At 43.8% G+C, this 19,086-nt stretch overlaps 1 protein-coding gene across 1 annotated transcript in view; it reads left to right on the top strand.

The window, feature by feature from the left end:
• Positions 1–19,086, top strand: part of Ca8 (carbonic anhydrase 8) — a 75,179-nt gene that overhangs the window by 46,635 nt on the left and 9,458 nt on the right. The window contains exon 8 of the mRNA XM_005362290.2: positions 8,802–8,971. Coding sequence (XP_005362347.1) covers positions 8,802–8,936 — 135 coding nt within the window. The 3' untranslated portion in view covers positions 8,937–8,971. The remainder of the gene's footprint in view (positions 1–8,801; positions 8,972–19,086) is intronic.

Here is a 19,086-nt window from a genome sequence, read left to right as displayed (position 1 = left end):
AGACAGGGTTTCTCTGTGGTTTTGGAGCCTGTCCTGGAACTAGCTCTTGTAGACCAGGCTGGTCTCAAACTCACAAAGATCCGCCTGCCTCTGTCTCCCAAGTGCTGGGATTAAAGGCGTGTGCCACCACTGCCCAGCTTAAAACATTTCTTTGGGGTATCTTCCTGACAGTTCTTAGGTTCAGTCCATTGTCATCATGGTGGGACATGGCACTTTGGAGGCAGACATGGTGCTGGAGAAGTATTGTAGCGAGAAGGACCTGCTCGTTTGTCCCCGGTGCCTGGCTAGCTTACACAGGCAAGATTCTAACTGGTGTCTGTCTCAGGTGGAGGATCCATGGTTTCTCTGACTCTGCCCTTCTTCCTCCCAGCATTCAGTTCTGTTTTCCCTGCTTACCTAAGTTCTGCCCTATCAAAAAGCCAAGATAGCGTCTTTATTCATTAACCAATGAAAGCAACACATAAACAGAAGGACCTCCTACAGAAAAATAGCTGAGTGTCCTATATCTTGCAGGCAACAGGAAGTGAACTGTTGGGAACTCATGGGGACTAGCTTGAGCATAGGAGACCTAAAAGCCCACCCCCACAGTGACATACTTCCTCCAGCAAGGCCACACCTGCTCCAGCAAGGCCACATCTCTTAGTAGTGCCACTACCTTTGGGGACCATTTTCCTTCAAAGCACCACACAGAGTAGGTGCAGATTCACAACTATACAGCCTGTGTTTGTGTCTATGAAAATGCACGTTAGAGTGGCCCTACTAAAATAAGATCTTAGGAGAGGTCTGTTGTTGACTTGAAGATTTCACTCACTGCTCCTCATAGAATTTCAAAGAAAGTAAAGTTAAAAATTAAAAGAGGTCCCGAGAAAGCAGTGAAAATTAGAAATCCAAAGAATGATGTTGTACCCAAGAAAAATCAAGATGAGCACTATTAAAGGGCTGTGGTGGTTTGAATAAGGATGACCCCCCCATAGGTCATCCATTTAAAACCTTGGCCCCCAGCTGATGAAACTCTCTGGGAAGGAGCAGGAGGTGTGGCCTTGTTAGAGGAGGTATATCACTGGGGATGGGCTTTGAGGTTTCAAAAGTCAACACTATTCTCTCTTATCTCTACTGGCCTTCTACTTATAGTTCATATATGAGCTCTCAGGGGATGCTGGAGATCCCATTCCTCACTGCTGCTGTGCTCACCCCTGTTGCTCAAATTCTAATTGGTTTTAATAAATAAAAACCCAGAGTCAGATATTATGGGTAAATGCTGAAAGACCAGAGAAGCAGAACAGTTGGCCACTAGTCAACTACGAGGTCCTCAGACCAAAGGGAGAAAGATCCTGTCTCTATGAATCCTCAGACTGAATGCCTTAAGCTCCTGTCTCCTCCTGCCTTATATTCCTCTCTCTGCCCAGCCATATCCCTTCCTATCTCTAACTCCCTATTGTTGGGGCGAAAGGTTTGTGACTCCCAAGTACTAGGGTTAAAGGTGTGAATCACTACTGCCTGGCTCTGTTTCTCTTTGGGACTGATCAATCTAGTATAGCCCAGGGTGGCCATGAACTCACAGAGAACCATCTGCCTCTCTCTCCTGAGTGCTAGGATTAAAGGTGTGTGCCACTACAGCTAGCCCTCTATGGCTAACGAGTGGCTCGCTCCATACCCAGACAGGCTTTTTCTGTTGCGTAGCACAAACAAAATATCACCACACACCACCATGATGGTCATGGGCTCTAACCCTTGGGAATGCTGAGCCTCAAATCAAACGCTTTCCAAGTTGCTGTGGTCACGGTGTTTTAGTAGAGCAATAGAAAAGTAACTGACACAGAAGTTGGTACTAGAGAAGGTTCTACTGATCAGATAGACCTGACTGCATTATTTTATTTTAATGTCTTATAGAAGACATTCAGACTTTGTACTAAGAAAGTGGTTGAAATCTGTAGTGGGGCTTATTGGGTCATCCTTGTCTGAGCTTAGAGGAGAGAAGTGCTGATAGCAGTGGGCGATGAAGGCCCAGCTCAAGAACTTTCAGTCTGGAACAATATTACCCACTGGGCTAGAGACCATTCCTGTCATATTTTAGCAAAGAATGTGACTGCCCTTTGCCTGGGTCCTAAAAATCTGCCTGAGGCCAAATAGAAGGAAAAAGCAAAACAAAATAAGAAACAAACCAACATGGCCATGGTTTTTAACGGGTCACTTCCAAAATGTGGGTGTTGGCAATGGGTCCTGAAAGGTAATGTCTGTCGTAAAGGTTTCTTCCTTGTTTCTAGGATGAGAATGTAAGAAGGTGTTGGACTGATTTCGTTGGCAAAGGAGATTTCAAGACAAGCTACTATTTACTATCACAATATTGATTTTGTTAGTGGTTATTACTAATAACTCCTATGCAGATCACCCAAAAAAGGGCAAGCCTGGGGAAAATGCTCTTTATCTTATTTAGTTCTATCTCAAGGAAACGTGACCAAATTCAGGAGCCTGGGCACAGTCGCTCATAGTTGAGAAGTTAGAAGCCTCCTGAGTCAGGGTTTTGATTTGAGTCATGATGCTACTCTTAAACTTAAATTGAAATACGACTAATATTTAGCTGTATATATTTAGCAACAATCTCCATAAAATTATATACAGTTGATGAATTTGGGAATAAATACATACATGTGTAGCAGGACCTAATGTCTTCGGGGAGGGGGGTTGGAGAAGGAGTGATGTTAGCGACATGGACATCAGGAGTCTGGTGAAGGGGATACAGCAGACTTGTTTATTTAGCGACAGGGTAAACCTTTTATATCCTCCTAGAACCCAGGTGTTCTTATCCGTTGACATCACATGGTCACCCCTCATTGGTTAGGCACAATTAGGACCTCTGACAGAGCTTGTTGCTAGGCCCTCAGGCATGGTCTCCCCTCATTGACTAGGCACCATCAGGACCTCGGGCAGCACAAGGCAGACTCCAGGTTGGCTCATCTCTCTGCCTGATAGGCCTTAACTTCCTACATACCCATGAAACCACTGGCACCATGAGGGCTGCGAACACGTTCATCACCTCTGTCTTAGTTACTCTCCTATTTCTGTGAAACACTATGACCAAAGCATCTTATAGAAAAATAAATTTACTGGGGCCTTACAGTCTCAGAGCTGAGTCTGTGACTGTGATGGCAGGGAGCCAGGAGAAGGCAGGCATGGCAATAGAGCAGTAGCCGAGAACGTGGGTCCTTATCTGAAAGCAGGAGGAAACAGAGAGAAAGAAACAACTGGGAATTTCAAAAGCTCATCCCCAGTGATATACTTTCTCCAAGAAGGCTACTCCTTCTACTCCTTTCCAGAAATTTCTACTAACTGGGAACCAGGTGGTCAAACATGTGAACCTGTTTGGGCCATTCTCATTTAAACCACCACAACCCCTGATACACTCTGCTGTAAGTAGCCTTGGTCCTGGTGTCTTCCCAGAAATAGGAAAGTAGCCAGGATGAGCCTCCAACATTTCCTTCATGGCCTTACTAGTAGTATCTGTTCTTTGTGGGAGCACTTAATTCAAAATCTAACTCTTTAATACTTTTAAGGCACAACACAACGTTGTTAGCAGTAAGAGCTGTGCTATATCATGTATCCTCAGAACCCCTTTTCTTTATAAAACTAAGACTTTGGATAGTTGGCCGTCTCTTCCCATTTCTACTTCTCACAAGCTTTTGATAACTTCTATGCTACCCTCTGCTTCTGTGACTTCTGTTTTACATTCATGTGTAAGTGAGATCTAACAGTGCCTTCCGGTGTCTGACTTCTTGCCTCATCTGTGCATGGAACTACAGGGACTGAAGTCAGGACCTTGCAGAGACATCCACACTCAGATGCTATTGGTGGCTCAAACCTGATGTTTTAATTTGGGTTTCTGTTGCTGTAATGAAACACCATAAATGATCATAAAGGAAACTGGGGAGAAAAGGATTCATTTGGCTTGTACTTGCTGATCATTGTCCATCATTGGAAGAAGTCAGGAGAGGAGCTCAAATAGGGCTGGAACCTGGAGGCAGGAGCTGATGCAGAGGCTGTGGAGGGATGCTGCTTACTGGCTCGCTTCCCCTGGCTTGCTCAGTCTGCTTTCTTATAGAACCCAGGACCACCAGCCCAGAGATGGCACCACCCATCATGGCCTGGACCCTCCCCCACTGATCTCTAAATGAGAAAAAGCCTTACAGCAGGATCTCAAGGAGGCATCTCCTCAGCTGAGGCTGCTTCCTCTCTAATGATTCTACCTTGTGTCAAGTTGACACACAGTACCAACCAGGACACCCCCGAACACTAAAATGCCCATGGTGGGTGAGTTACTGGAGGACACTGACTTCAATGTTTTGTGCTACTTTTTTTAGCAGGATGACACAGGACACAGACATCAAAATAAGTCTGTGAGATTGGAGAGCCACTGGAACTTGGCATCTCCTGTAAGAGAATTCACCTCCAGCTGCAAACCGTGGGAATTAGCCTCTTGAGTGCACTCAGAAAGAAACAGTTGTAGAGCTAAGCTTTAGTTGGCGGACTGGTTCGTGAGTCTGTGTGGTTGAAGAGATGTGTTAGACCAGTTGGGTTGCACATCTGGCTCCACCTTCAGGAGATGGCATGGCTTCCTCCAGGGTGCAGGATGTCCTCTCGTGTCTCTGGCCCTTTCCATGCTCCTCTTTTCCTCCACTTCCGGTTACTAATGCATTTTAGGAGTTAGCATATTGAAAATGGAATTGCATGTTTCGGTGGAGCAGCCTTACGGATCCATATGGTTTCCTTGCACTATGGCTGTCTCTAATGCCTGCTCTCTGGGTGATCGAAGACTTTTATTGTGAAATATTATTCTGCTCTTTCATCACAGCCCCTCATTCTGGCGTGGGCTGATTCCGCATGCACTGGAAACCATTTAAACCGATAAAGGATTTTGAGGGGTCGTTATTTCAGGAAAATGATGTTTTCTGAAGATGAGCTTCTCTTCCATCTCAGCTGATGTTTGAACTCTTCAAAGTGTCACTGATCAGGGAGAAGCATCCCTGGGAGTAGTGTTCTGTAGAGGGTAGTGATGGAGGCTGCCATTTGGCTAGATCGTCTCTCAAGAAGTTGTTTTTACAGAACGTGCTCCAGGCTGAGGCCCCAGTCTTGAAGGATGCTCCTTCATCTTAGGAAAAATATAAAAACCAATCAAGTTTTAAAATAAGTTTCAAACTCAGTGAGTTCCTGTGATGTGCTTAGGCAGTTAAGTTTCTAGTCCACACTGCTTCTCACCGGCCTGTCCCACAGGTCATGAACTTTGGCACAGTTTCTTCATATAGTTTGAAGTGAACGCTGAGAGGCAGGACTTTAACCTGTCCTATATTCCTACATAATTGATTTGCTATCAATTTCTGCTAAAGATTTTGCGACTTCTTTATACGTCAAACCTTGACCATTTGGAGATAAATCTTGATGAAGGAAATGATGGTTTCTTTTATTTATTTATTACTATTTCATACATGTATATAATGGAATAGAGTCATATACATATCCTGCAACACCACTCACCCTCTACACCTCTTCATTTCCTCTTCCTCTTCTTCATCCTCCTCTTCTGTGATAACCTAATAAGTGCAATTAGTGCTATTCACATGTGCATGGGAAGAGGGCCGTCCATTAGGGCATGGGGAACCTACCCATGGCTGTACCCTCACAGGAGAGTGATTCTCCCTTCCTGAGCTGTTAACAATGGCCAGTAGCACCCCAGTAAGGTAAAGAGACTGGGATCAGCCCCAAACCATATTGGATGGCTTGATCTTAAATCTGCCTGTGTGGGTAACCAGAGTTACTGTGGTTCGTGTATGTGAGAGCCTTGTTGTGTCTAGAAGACAGCATTTCACAGCTCTCCCCGAATCTTCCAGCTCTTACATTCTCTCCGTCTCCCATTCTGTGATGCTCCTGGAGCCTGGGTAGGGCCAGGAGTTTGCTAAAGATGTTCCGCGCAGGGCTGAGCACCCTGTCACTTCTTTTCAGCACCTTAGTGATTATGTGCCTCTGCGTTGATTTCTGTGTGTGCAGTTAGTTACCCTGTGACAGTTCTGCCACTGTGACACCCGTGGGTACTTCCTTCCTGGCAGGTCAGTATCGTAGCCTTCAGTCTCCCCAGCTGCGTGAGAACAGTAGCATCTTTTTACCCTCAGCCGTGTGCATCATCAGCACTGAGTGCTAGTGAGCCGGGAGATTTTCTGCACAGTTTGAGGTTGACGTCTCTCTGGCCTGCAGTCCTAGAATGTGGTATGTTCAGCCATAAGGTCTTACCTTGCAGTTCTAGTGGGCATCGAGGGGCATTTACAATATCCTTTTGAAGGCCTTCCTGACCAATAACTTGTAGGGAGGTGCCCCATGCCCTGCACTGTGATCTTTGTTGAATAACCCATATCCTTTGGAATTGGCCATGTCCATCTCACTTAAGATGCCTCCATTTGAATTTATTTCTTTTAGAATTGTATTTTGAAATTCGCTTATTAACAAGTGTGCTTTCATAAGACCTTTTCATCAATTAGTTTATGTTAGTGTCTTACGGTTTTTATTGCTATGAAGAGACACAATGACCACAGCAACTCTTATAAGGAAAACATTTAATTGAGGAGACTCATTTACAGTTTCAAAGGTTCAGTCCATTATCATTATGGGGGGAAGCATGCCACTTCCTATGAGATTATGGGGCCAATTACATTCAAACTACCACAATTAGCCTACCCATCCTCCTCTTGTCTCTTTCTGGGTGTGTTACCTTAGTACAAGCTTTCCAGTTTCATTGCAGGAGTAATATTCCACTATGTATATGCAGCACAGTTTTCTTCCTCAGTCATTGGTCAATGGGCATGTGGTATGATTCTGTTTCCTAGATATTATGCATACAGGATCCATGACTATAAATGTTTACTTCTGTCTGTAGGAGAATATAAAGTTCTTTGAGTTTGTGCCCAGGAGTGGTGTAGCTTGGTCTTTTGGTAGTTCTATGTCTAGTTTTTTTGTTTTTAAACCTCCAGATTTATTTCCAAAGTGGCTGCACTAGGTTACAGCTTCCCAAAAGTGCACAAGAATTCCCTTCTGCTGTATCCACATTAGTATTTGTTATTGTTTCCATTATTGATGATGGCAGTATGGCCATTCTAAGTTGGGAGAGATGGAATCTTAAAGTGGTTTTAATCTGCATTTCCCTGATGGCTAAGGATATTGAGGCTTAAGGATATTGCTTCTCAAGGTGTTTCTTATACACACACACACACACACACTTGAGAATTCTCTGTTCAGTTCATAGGCCATCTTAAAAATGATTTTAGTTTATATTTAAATTGTGTGTGTGTGTGTGTGTGCGTGTGTGCGTGTGTCTGTGTGTTGTATGTGCATTTGGGTGTAGGTGCTCTCAGAGGCCAGAAGAGGGTGTCAGGTCCTCTGGAGTTGGAATTACTGGTGGTTTTGAGCCATGTGGGTGTTAGGGACTAAACTAGATCCTCTGTAGGAACAGTTTGCACTCTTAACTGCTGAGCAGTGTCTCCAGTTCCTGTAGAACACTTTTAAATTAGTGTCTTTCCTTTAAAAATCTACATTAATTTTAGCCTCTCTCTCTCTCTCTCTCTCTCTCTCTCTCTCTCTCTCTCTCTCTCTCTCTCTCTCCCCTATTGTTTTATCTTTTTTTTGAGATGTTTCTCTGTGTAGCCCTGTCTGTCCTGGAACTCACTCTGTAGACCAGCCTCACAGAAATCTGCCTGCCTCTATCTCCTGAGTTTATTAATAAACAACTGCCAGGCAAATTTCTTAGTTTCCCAATGTTTAGATTTTTTAGAGAATTCTTTATGTGTTCTAGGAACTGTAACCCTCTGTCAGATGACTATCAAACAAAGATAGCCTAGGAGTCCATGAATTCTTGCAGGACCTCCACCAACTAGCCAGCGTGGACACAGTGGCATCCGAGCATGCTGGCGGTGGTGGCGCACGCCTTTAATCCCAGCACTCGGGAGGCAGAGGCAGGAGGATCTCTGTGAGTTCGAGACCAGCCTGGTCTACAAGAGCTAGTTCCAGGACAGGCTCCAAAACCACAGAGAAACCCTGTCTCGAAAAACCGAAAAAAAAAAAAAAAGAATGTACTTGAGAAAATTTTGACATTTCCTCCTTTGTCCACCCCTTTCTGTCTGCTTGCTTTAAGCTGACAAAAAAATTTTGTGTGGTAGGATTTTCACATTCACAAATCCAGTAGGTTTCTTCAGATTTGGAGTTACCCGGATTCTCAGTTCCTGTTCTCTTCTTTTAAGGGCCTTGTCTCATATCCTTAGGTGTGGAACAACTAAATCTGTTTTCCTGGTTTAAAATTGTTTGATTTATTGTTATTTTAAAGTTCATGCATGCATGTGTGTATGTGCGTGTGCACGTGCGCTTGTGCGTGTGTATGTGAGTGCGCTTGTGTATGAGCGTGTGTGCGCGCGCGCGCACATGAGAGAGAGAGAGAGCGCGTGCGCGCGCGCGCATGTGCGCGCATGCGCGCGTGCTGTGAGTACAGTACCTCTGCAGGCCAGCAGTGGGTGACAGATCCCTGGAGCTGGACTTTCAGGCGGGTGTGAGCTGCCTGATGTGAGCGCTGGGCACTAAACTTAGGTCCTCAGCAAGGGCAGCATTCATTCTTGAGCGCTGAGCCGTCTGCAGCTCTGCGTTCCTTGAAGTTCAGCGTTCGTTTTCTCGTTTGTTGTGCCATCTGTGTATATTTTTTAAAGGTGTTTCTGAAGCTCCAAACCTGATAACGTGCGGTTCGTGACTGATCTCCTTTCTCCTGCTTCTCATTCCAGATAGAGGAGTTCCGAAGGCTGAGGACACACGTGAAGGGGGCAGAACTTGTAGAAGGCTGCGATGGGATCCTGGGGGACAATTTCCGACCTACCCAGCCCCTGAGTGACAGAGTCATTCGAGCTGCATTTCAGTAGCCAGAGAGGCTGCGGTCAAGCCCGTCTGCATCGGGGTATGTGAGATTAGACAAGAGTTACCTTAACCCAGCATCCCGAGATCGCTCTGTTGACTGCTGGAATACGCCTCATTTTAATACATTTATGGTGCGTTCTCACATCCTGTTCATGACAAGTCAGGTGGTCCTTTTCTTTTCATGCACTATTTTCTTTAAAAAATATCAAACATCCTTACCCCCACTTTCTGCTTTAATAGTGACTTTCATATGGAAAGTCGTGTGGGGTGCAGAGGCACAGGGGCCACTTTTGTGTACACTTTCTCATCTCCTGAAGATGCACCAGCCACTTCCTGTGATCAGGAACAGGAACAGAAGCCTAGAAAATGAGCCATCCTATGTATCACCTTGTAGGGTCATCTTGCTCATTGGTATATGGTGGGCTGAGCTAGCAGGAGTGAACGTCCTGTGTCCTGTCGGAATGTTTTTATTAGCGCATCTTGCTTATAATGGGCTTGTGTGCGACATTTTTATACACATGACATACTTTGGCCATATCACTCCTGTCTTATTACTCTCTTTTGTTTGTTTCTTACAACTGCTTTTTATTTGCAAAGAAACACATGTCGGCTATTTTAATATTGTGCATTATGTTATTATTTATTTATTGTACTTTATATCGAATTCAGCATATTTATTACTTAACTTCAGGGAGCTCACAAGCATGGGAAAGATAAAAGTATGCTAAGATTACTACGTATTGGAATCTTGCTTTACCTTGTAAGCTACAAGTGTGCATAGATCAGAGACACTGGAACAGGGAGCTGCTTCCCATAAATGGGGGCGCGTCTCGTCTGCTAGAGCAGTCTCTGGAGATGCAGGATGTAGCTGGTACTCATGATGAACTATGGTATGCTATGTGAGTTTTACTGGGGACTGGGAAGTCACAGCTGAGTGGAGATCCCAGGCCTTGGGGAGCTCTCAGTTTTGTGACCTAGCCACTGTTGACCAAGCTCTCAAAAGGTGACAGTCCTGTCATGTGCTCTTCAGCCTTCTTTTCCGTCTCTGTTGTTCTCCACCCAGGAGAGTCTGATTTTCTGCACTATGCCTTGCCCACTCTGTACCGTGCACCCTTACTTTTGCTTATTGACCCTGCAACTGTCTGGGGCTCAGCTCACACACTGGTTTCAATAGGCATCCTCTGCTTTTCTCTTAAAGCAGACTTCATTCTGTGACCCCCTTTCCATTTGGTTATTTATGTTTCTTATTTTCTATAGTATTTCAAAGTTCTAAAGGTCAAAATTGTTTTGTTTCACTACGAACCCGCTATAACACATCACGTGTTACACCTGGCTTGGCTTCAGGGTACCTGGAAGCCTCTCAGAACTTCACACGCGGAACAGTCAGGCTTAGATCTTCTTTCTCAGCTGGCCAGTGCAGTTCGTCTTCTGCTTCCTCTGACTTGAGATGATGAAGGTCCAGCAGATCCACCATTGTTAGGAATGGGAAGAAATATACAGTGATTTAGACGTTAAAAAGAGAAATTCCAGTGGTATTTTAGGCCAAACTTGAAAATAGATGAGCTGAAGATCTAAACATAACTGAGTCCAGAATCACTACTGAGAACATTTTCTGAGTGTGGGTGTACCAGGGAAAGACATTCATGGTCTCTACCCTCATAGATGCTAGAGTCTGAGGTGAGAAGTCTGACAGCAGAGAAATAGTACCCAAAACACACAGCTTCAAATGGCAATACATTATGTGAATGGAAAGGACTACGGACATACTGAAGGAGCTTCTAGGAAGAGAAATATCTTTCTGCAAGGGCCTCAAGGCACTTGCTGTGAAAGAGGGTGCATTGAGGTCCCTGTAGGAAAGTCTGGTACATATAGAGTATAGAAATAAAGGGTGAAGTAGCTAAGACCCGAGCGGCAGATGTTATCGGTCAATCAGTCACACTAAGGTATCTTTACATTACTGTGAACATATTATGAACCTGCGCAGACTTTGACTAAGGGGACTGACTTTATCCTCCCTCCCTCCCTCCCTCCCTCCCTCCCTTCTTTCCCCCTTCTCTTTTTCTCTCTCCCTTGAATTTTTTTTTTTAAAGACAGGGTCTCTCTCTCTGTAGCTTTGGAACCTGTCCTGGAACTCACTTTGTAGACCAGGCTAGCCTCGAACTCAAAGAGATCCACCTGCCTCTCTCTGCCTCCCGAGTGCTGGGATTAAAGGCATGCGCCACCGCCTCCCGGCCCCATGTCTCTTTTTAATAGCTCACTCTAGGAAGAAATTGAATAGATTGAATTAAAGTGGACTAGAGCAGGATTAAAAGATAGAAATCTGTTGGGCTGCCATAATGAGAGACATGGAGTCCTGTACCTTAGATTAGAAGCATTAGTGATGGAGAGTAGGTAATGCATGAGAAATAGACATTGTAGGTGCTATCCAGTGATGAATGAGTAAGGGAGGTGGGAAATGGAATTGTCAGTTAAATGTTGAGGTTTGGGCCTTAGGAAACCATGGGTAGGATGCCATTGTGTAACAACAAGAAAGCTGGAGAAAGTTGTTTGGGGATCAGGAAGATGGAGTTGGAGTTGGAGCACATTGGAAAAGAGATACCTGTCTGTCATTGTAGTGGGCTGGCTGGAAGGTTGCTAAAATTTCAGGGGTAGAGATGCAGAGATGCACTGGCTAGTGTTCTCATTCCTCAGAACAAGTATCTGACAGGAACAACTGGTTTAGAGTTTCAAAGAGTTCAGTCCATGGTTGTTCCTCTGTAACTTGAGGTTTTTCTCCCACCCGCCAGTTCCCAAATAACCACTCCGAGGCTTAATATTAATTATAAACTGTTTTGCCTATTTACTCAGGCTTATTATTAACTACTTCTTACAACTTAAACCAACCCATTTCTATTATTCTATATATTACCATGAGGCTCATGGCTTGATACCTCACATCTTGCTTCCCCAGCAGCTGCTGGCATCTTCTAGACCCTACCTTCTGTCTCCCTGTATTACTTCTTGGATTTCCCACCTGGCTCTGTTTCGCCTGGCTATTGGCCAAATCAGCTTCTTTATTAATCAATGGTAATAAAACATATTCAGAGCATACAGAGAGACATCCCACATCACCCTCTTTTTCTTTTCGGGCAGAACATGAGGGTACTGGAGCCTTGGGATAGAGGACCTTCATGAGAGACAGGAAGTACACATAAGGAAGATTCAGAAAGAGGTCAGGACAGGATCTCTCCCTTTCTCCATCAAAGCTGTCATATTATGAATCTGCCGAAGGGTTAATCCATTGGCTAGGTCTGAGCCCCCAAGGTCTAGTTGTCTGCAAACACCTTCACATGCATACCCAGTGGTGAGCTCTCCTCATCTCCTGGGTGTTTTCTAACCCAGTCAAGTTGAAAGTCATAATTAAGCTTCGGAAAATTAGTCTGTGTCAAATATGACATTATTTTGCATAGAGGAAGGATATATAAGGCATTCAAATGTATCAGAGGGATTATTTCTCTGTTTGTGAAATCTTACATGGGGCTTTACACTATAGCTAATCAAAAGACAGGAGTGTCAGGCCATTCTTTGCCTAAAGCAATCCATTTCCAAGACAGTGAAGCTGAAATGTTGATGCCCACAGCTTGAATGGGAGACTCCTTTTCCTTAGCAGCACCTGGGCTGAATTCACTGCGGTCTCCACCCTGGTGGTGTGAGTGGTTTGGTAATGGAGGGAGCCTGTTGCCATGACTGAAGTTAATAGGGGGTCGTGCTGCAGGTCCCACGCCCTGGACACTTTTCAAACAGGTGTTTTTAACTTTACAAATGGCTACCCAGTAGTTTCTCCTTTCGGTCCCCTTAGAAGGGAAAGCTACAGGCCTTTCAGCCACTAGCACCGCCTTGCTTTGTAAAATCTCCCTAAAAGAGCTATCCGCATGTCAAGTGCACAGCTTAGCAGTAGTCGCTGTGGCATTTTATACAGACACACCTTCTAGATGTATCACGATCGGCTGGGTTGGGTGAGGCAGGATGCTTGGATAGACTTTTCTTTGAGCACAAGAAATACCAGAACTTGTCTGCGTGTATGGCCAAGGAGCAGCGAGCGCGTGCAGCTGAGCAGTTTGTTCTTGCGGACAGATCTTGATACTGAAGACTTGGGAAGGGCGCAACCCTGAGCACTCGCAGAGACCAGTTTCATTCAGAGTAGGTGTTTTGCGTGCTCCAAGAGGAAGGAAGAAGGAAGTCCAGATTTATAGACTGGATCCGTTTGTGCCTTGCTTTTGTTTTTAAATTAGGAGTAGGGTAGTAGTCAGGAGGGTACGAGTGGCTAAGACCCCAGTGGAGGAGAGGATGGGACCGTATGGAGAGGCTCCCTAAGAGGGTCATAGAGAGGTGCAAGGGCGGGGGGAGGGAGAGTGAGTAGCAACCTAAGAGGTTTTCCAGATCGTAGTTAGCATTCTTTTGTGACTATAATTATCTGTAAATGACACCTTCAGTGACAGAATATTATTGTCTTAGATGTTTGATTCATACCTTGTCTAGACCAGAGTTACTTTTGAGTATCTAAATAATCGTCACTATTCTCTGTGTGTCCTTTGTCCTTCTGTCTGCCTTTCTCATAAACAGATACAGAAATCTCATGCTGCTTATGAGATTATGTGTATTCCAGATCCTTAATTATTCGACAGAAAAGTGATATTTACCTTTTCTAGGTTTTTAAACTCATTACAATTGAGATATCTTTTTTCGAAGGGGAAAATCCTTCAAAATTTCTAATTCTGATTTTTGTCCTTTTATGAATATATTTTATCCCTTTGTCTTGAAATGTATAATACAAATGTATTCATAATTCTACATAAAATTATATTGGGAAATCAGATTTATGGATATGTTCTTTTTATTTGATATTTAATAATGCCCTAAGGCACGTAATTCAAATTTTTATTAAAGTGAAGTTATTTGACAGTCAGCCTTTGAATTTAATGCATGAATGTTTCATTTAGGCTCTTGGAACTAAAGGGGGTGTTAAATTCCATGGTAGTTGTTCTCTTAAAAATGTTTAAAATAATTTAGATTTATTTTAGTGATGCTTTTGGAAATAGCTTTAGTTTTGGAATTAAAATGACAGGTTTTAAAAATGTGACAATTTTGGACATCTGGAGGGCCTTGATAAGAGGAATTATTATTCCCATGAAGAATCTGAGACCTTTTAATATTAGCATTTAATAAGTGTGAATTAGGATTTGGTAGTTGTTTATGGAATTAACACGTAACTCAATGAGGTGCCAGGAATTCTCTGGTTCAGCAGCGCTGGCTCACATTTCAGGGGGACAATTGCAATGAAGAGGTCCATTGTTTATTGAAGTTTTAAAGAATATTTACTTTTTATTTATATGTATGTGTGAGCGCATGCCACATATGTGCATGGAACCCATGGAATCCAGAAGATAGCATCAGATTTCCAGGAACTGCCATTACAAGAGCGTGTGGTCATTCTGGTGCGGGAGCGGGAAAACAAACATAGGTCCTCTGGAAAATCAGAAAGTTATCTGCTGAACCATCTCTCCTATTTTAATTAATCTTTGATTTTTTAAAAATAGGATTCAGGAAAACCAAGTCTTAATAACAGAAATAAATCGGTTTGGGGTCCAGTTCACACATACTGCCTTGTATTATAATATTAGTACATAATATTTGCCTGTTTTGTTAACTTTTAGCTCAGTGTAGAAGCTATTTGGACTGGCCACAGAGGAGCTCACCCAAGACTCATACAATATTAGTCCATGCACAGGTTTTTGCTAACTGCAATAAATCAATGCTTTGCTTTCTGCAAGCATTAATTATACATGTTTCTTTAAATCACTTTCTTCTCCTTCCTTATAAGCAAAAGCAGCAACGACAAACAGAAAAATAAAGAAGGACTAGCAAACATCCCAGAATAATCCTTTGTCAGAATTGCTGCCATTTTTCTTTCCGAACCTTTGAAGTCATCCTTGACTGTGTTGAACTTTTCCCAACATGTACTTTTGCAGTTCATGATTTTGCCTTCTTATCTTTGATGAGGAAATTTCTTATCTGTTTTCTCTTGGAACCCCAAAGAATTCTAGGTTAGAGAAACACAGAGCATTATGGGAAAAGAAGGCCTGTGTGAGGAAGGGGAGGAGTGTCACACTGTGGAAGCCTACCCATTATCTCTCCAGGGTGAACGAAAAGCTGAAGGGCAGGTTTTCAGCCAGCAGCACTTGGACTTGAACCACAACATGGTGTCCAGCATTAGCAAGAGGATCAAGCACCTCACAGACAGGACTGTTTCCTAGTCCCTGGGTCCTATAAAATTCCTTCCAAATGAAATAGAAAAAAAAAGTTTACAGGATGATTTCAGGAAAATGCCCAAATACCAGAAACGCCGAAACCATCTCTTAGGTTTTGATTATGTGACATAAAATTATTATTCGCCCGAGAGTAAAAAATATCATGACTATATTGGCTCTCTTCAGGATTCCTGCACTATGCAAGCAATTCCTGCATTGAAATGTGTCCCTTTGCCTTTTTATAGTTTAGAAATGTTAATAATTTGTTGTGGATGAAAATTCTAAAGTGATTTATTTGTTTTTCTCACCTGAGAATTTAAAAAGAGGTGGTTTAAGAAGAAGTAAAGAAAGATTTTGCAGCCAAGAACCAATGTGTTGTTGGCTGTATGTTCTGATCCCTGAAATATAGTCAGTTTCATAATTTTTAACACCTAAGAATGTTTTCAGAAGAAAGCCATCATGGCTGTGGCCAGTGTATGTGGTCTAAATATGTTCTGTGTGCCTGTTGCTCTTTGCTCAAGGGATGTATGTTGACATAAACATGGCTTTAAGTGGGCAGCTAAGAGGACATACATCAGCTAGGGGAAGAATTTACCTCTAGGAGTGGTAAGGCAGCCTTTTCCTATAGATATGTAGATCAGAGCCTAGATAAGGCTTTTGGGGGTGTGGTGGGCTAGAACCCTCTCAGTTCCTGAGTGCTGTTGACGCTGGCTGCGCAAGCTTATCCCAGCTGACCTCTTGGGTGCCTTTGACTTCTGTGCCTGTGTGGTGGACATGCCTGCTTCTGTCTCAACAGCTTTATCATGGCAAAGGCAAATGAGAGAATGGGCTGCAGGGAAGTGAGGAGGGGTCGAAGTTAATAAGGTTTCATAGTAAGTCTCCAGCTAGAAAGGTAAAAGGTAAAAATAAAATTGGGGGAAGTTGCCAAAAATGAGTACAGAAATAGCATGCTCTTTATTCATGAGTTTAAGAAGATGTTTTCTCTTATTTTCTGCTTCTTGTAGCAGAGTGCTCTGTAGAATCACCACCACATAGAAAGCCATTTCCACGCTAGTGTTTCATTCTGAGTGAAAGCTTTAAAGGGAAAATATAATCTTGCGGCGAACTCCTCGACCAGCGAGAAAGAACGACCACGACACGAGGATTCTTCTCAGATCATGCTTTACTGGAGTGCACTTGGTTGAGAGATAACACGAAGCGAAGGGGCCCGAGAGCACTAAGGCAGCTGCTTATATATGGAATTGGCACATGGGTTGCCCTGATTGGTTGCCACCATCAGCTGACACCAGACTGCATCGAGATAGGCCCAGGGACCCCCATTCACCGCGCATGCGGGAAGTGGGGGACAGGCAGCTCTCAAAGGCATCGCCAAATATGGAGTATAACCGGCAAGACAGGATGTGGTGCCATCTTGCAATGGCGGTCCTGTCTGGCTCCCTGCATAATCTGTATTCAGACTCTTCTCTATTCTGCCAGTCAGCTCCCATATAATGACATGGAGATGTCTTATTAATTATGAATGCTGGGCCTTGTCCCACTTTCTTCTTGTTTCACTGGCTCTTATAACTTAATTTACCTGTTCCTAGTAATCTACATTTGCCTCAGGTTTTTCTTTAACCTCTCTTCATTTTGTATGTCCTGCTCTGCTGCTTTCTCAGTGGTTGGCTGGCTGGTCCCTGGCATCTCTCTGGTGTCTCTCTCTGTCTCCCCCAAGCCTAAATTCCTCCTCCTACTTATTGTCTCTGCCATCCAGCCCACCTAGCTATCGGCCATTCAGCTTTTTATTAGATCAACCAGGTGCCTTAGGCAGGCAAAGTGATAGTTAAATATTCCACAACATAATCAATATAGAATTAGTTAATTTGCTTAAAATTTTTCTCAATTAGAAAAAGAACACAGAATTTCCTAGTATGTCAGATTGGCTATTTACGACTTAGCCTGCTCCTGAGCAAGGTTAAATGGCTATAGAAATGGCTAGGCTGTCTTCTACCCCACCTCCACGAACAGGAATTTTCCAGTGAGAAGTCCGGAGTATTCTATTGGCTTCTGACTATTTAAATACGGTTTGTACTTGAGGGACCACAGTTTTCTTCCATCAAGTCTTTCCCAAGTAAACTAGCCTTACTAGCCTTTCTGTACTTACTGGAGTTTAGATCCTTATTCATTTAACTTTTAGTTAATTTTTGTCTTCTAATAATATGGTTAGCAGTAATTGTTATTCTTTATCTATTCCACCGATGTATCAATTCCTGTGTACTGGAATTAAGTCCATTTGTAACTGCCTTAGGCTGGTTTTCTTTCTGCAAGACTTCTAAGAATCTTTACTATGTCAAGACAGTTAACTGTAGGAAACAGCCCTGCAAAGGTTTAGCCCGAGAACAGTGACAGTATGTGTATGGGAACCCAAAACATTCTTTGTGGTTCTGGAAGACCTGAAGTGGTGACTGCTAGCAGAGCTAGCAGACGTGGGCACCAGAACCCCCCCTGTTTCTCTCTCAGAAAGGAAGGGCAGGTCTAGGGTGTGCTCTTTTCACTTGGGTGAAAACGGACTCAGGCATTGCACTCACAATCCCTTTAACGCGGCCTGGCTCTCTGCTGGCTCCTTTTCAAAGGTGGGCTGTGTAGACCTGGCTGCCTCACCTTGCCCACTTACAAACTTGTCATCTGTTTCTGTCCATTTCCCTTCTGGTAGCTTTCAGGGTCGTTTAGTAGCTCCATCTCTTTCCATATCTGTCGCCAGCACCTGCAAAGTCAGCATCTGCTTCCGTACAGCTGCTGTACGCCGCCTTCATCAAGCTGCTGAGGACAGAGACACAGACAACACACAGCACTCAGACTTCCGTACAGCTGCTGTACGCCGCCTTCATCAAGCTGCTGAGGACAGAGACACAGACAACACACAGCACTCAGACTCCTGTCAACTCCAGCCGGTTGGCAGTCGCTTTCGGGAGAGTGGTAATGATGCTGAACTCACCAGGGAGTGCCGTGGGAAAAGTAATGGGACTGCCTGCTAATGCCTGCCCTCGGTGGGGCTGGGTTTTCTCTCTGTGGCAGCCCATAATGAAAGGTAACATCATTATCATGTGACATTAATGTTCTAGCTGTTAACTAAGGAGACTTTTGAAATGGGCTTTGGGAAATAAATCTGATTAGCGAGTACTATGTTGGCTGGTGTTAGCGGTCACTGAGGAAGTAGAGAAAGAAGTCTACGTGGTTGAGTCCCCGATTTACTTTGACAGTATTTTCGTCATTTACGTAGAGGATAAGGTCCAAGTTAAATACTATATAGCATATTGCTTACAAGCACAGAGTGCTTGAGAAACCTGAAGTCTCAGGGCTGGAGGGACAGCTCAGCCATTAAAGGCCAAGGCTCATAACCTAAAGGTCACGAGCCTGAAGTCTCAGGGTAAATGAGAAATGACCTCAGTATCAGCAAGAAAAGACTAGTAGCCAGTCAGGGCAGAGGAATTCACTCAGATCTCTCTGTTTAGGGGAGAAGACCTCTCTTGAAGGAGGGAAAGGCTCAATAAGTGTCTTCTACTTGGGTCTCTGTGACAAAATCTTGGGAATGGGCTTAGCTTCTCAACAACAGAAATGGCTTCCTTAGAGTTGGACACTTATCTCAAGACAAGGAGACAAAAGACTACCTGGGAGAGCTCATTTCCTGCACAGAGAACAATCTGTTGAAATAAGAGCAGCGGGGCTGCTTCCCTCCCTGTGTCCCCAGCACCCTGCCGCCCGCATGGCTAGCTTTATAACCGAAATAATTACACGGAAACTATATTCTTTTAATCACTGCCTGACCCATTAGTTCCAGCCTCTTATTGGCTAGCTCTTACATATTGATCTAACCCATTTCTATTATTCT

This window comes from Microtus ochrogaster, linkage group LG5, assembly GCF_000317375.1.
Source record: "Microtus ochrogaster isolate Prairie Vole_2 linkage group LG5, MicOch1.0, whole genome shotgun sequence".
NCBI lineage: Eukaryota > Metazoa > Chordata > Mammalia > Rodentia > Cricetidae > Microtus > Microtus ochrogaster.
This window is presented reverse-complemented; position numbering and strand designations above follow the sequence as displayed.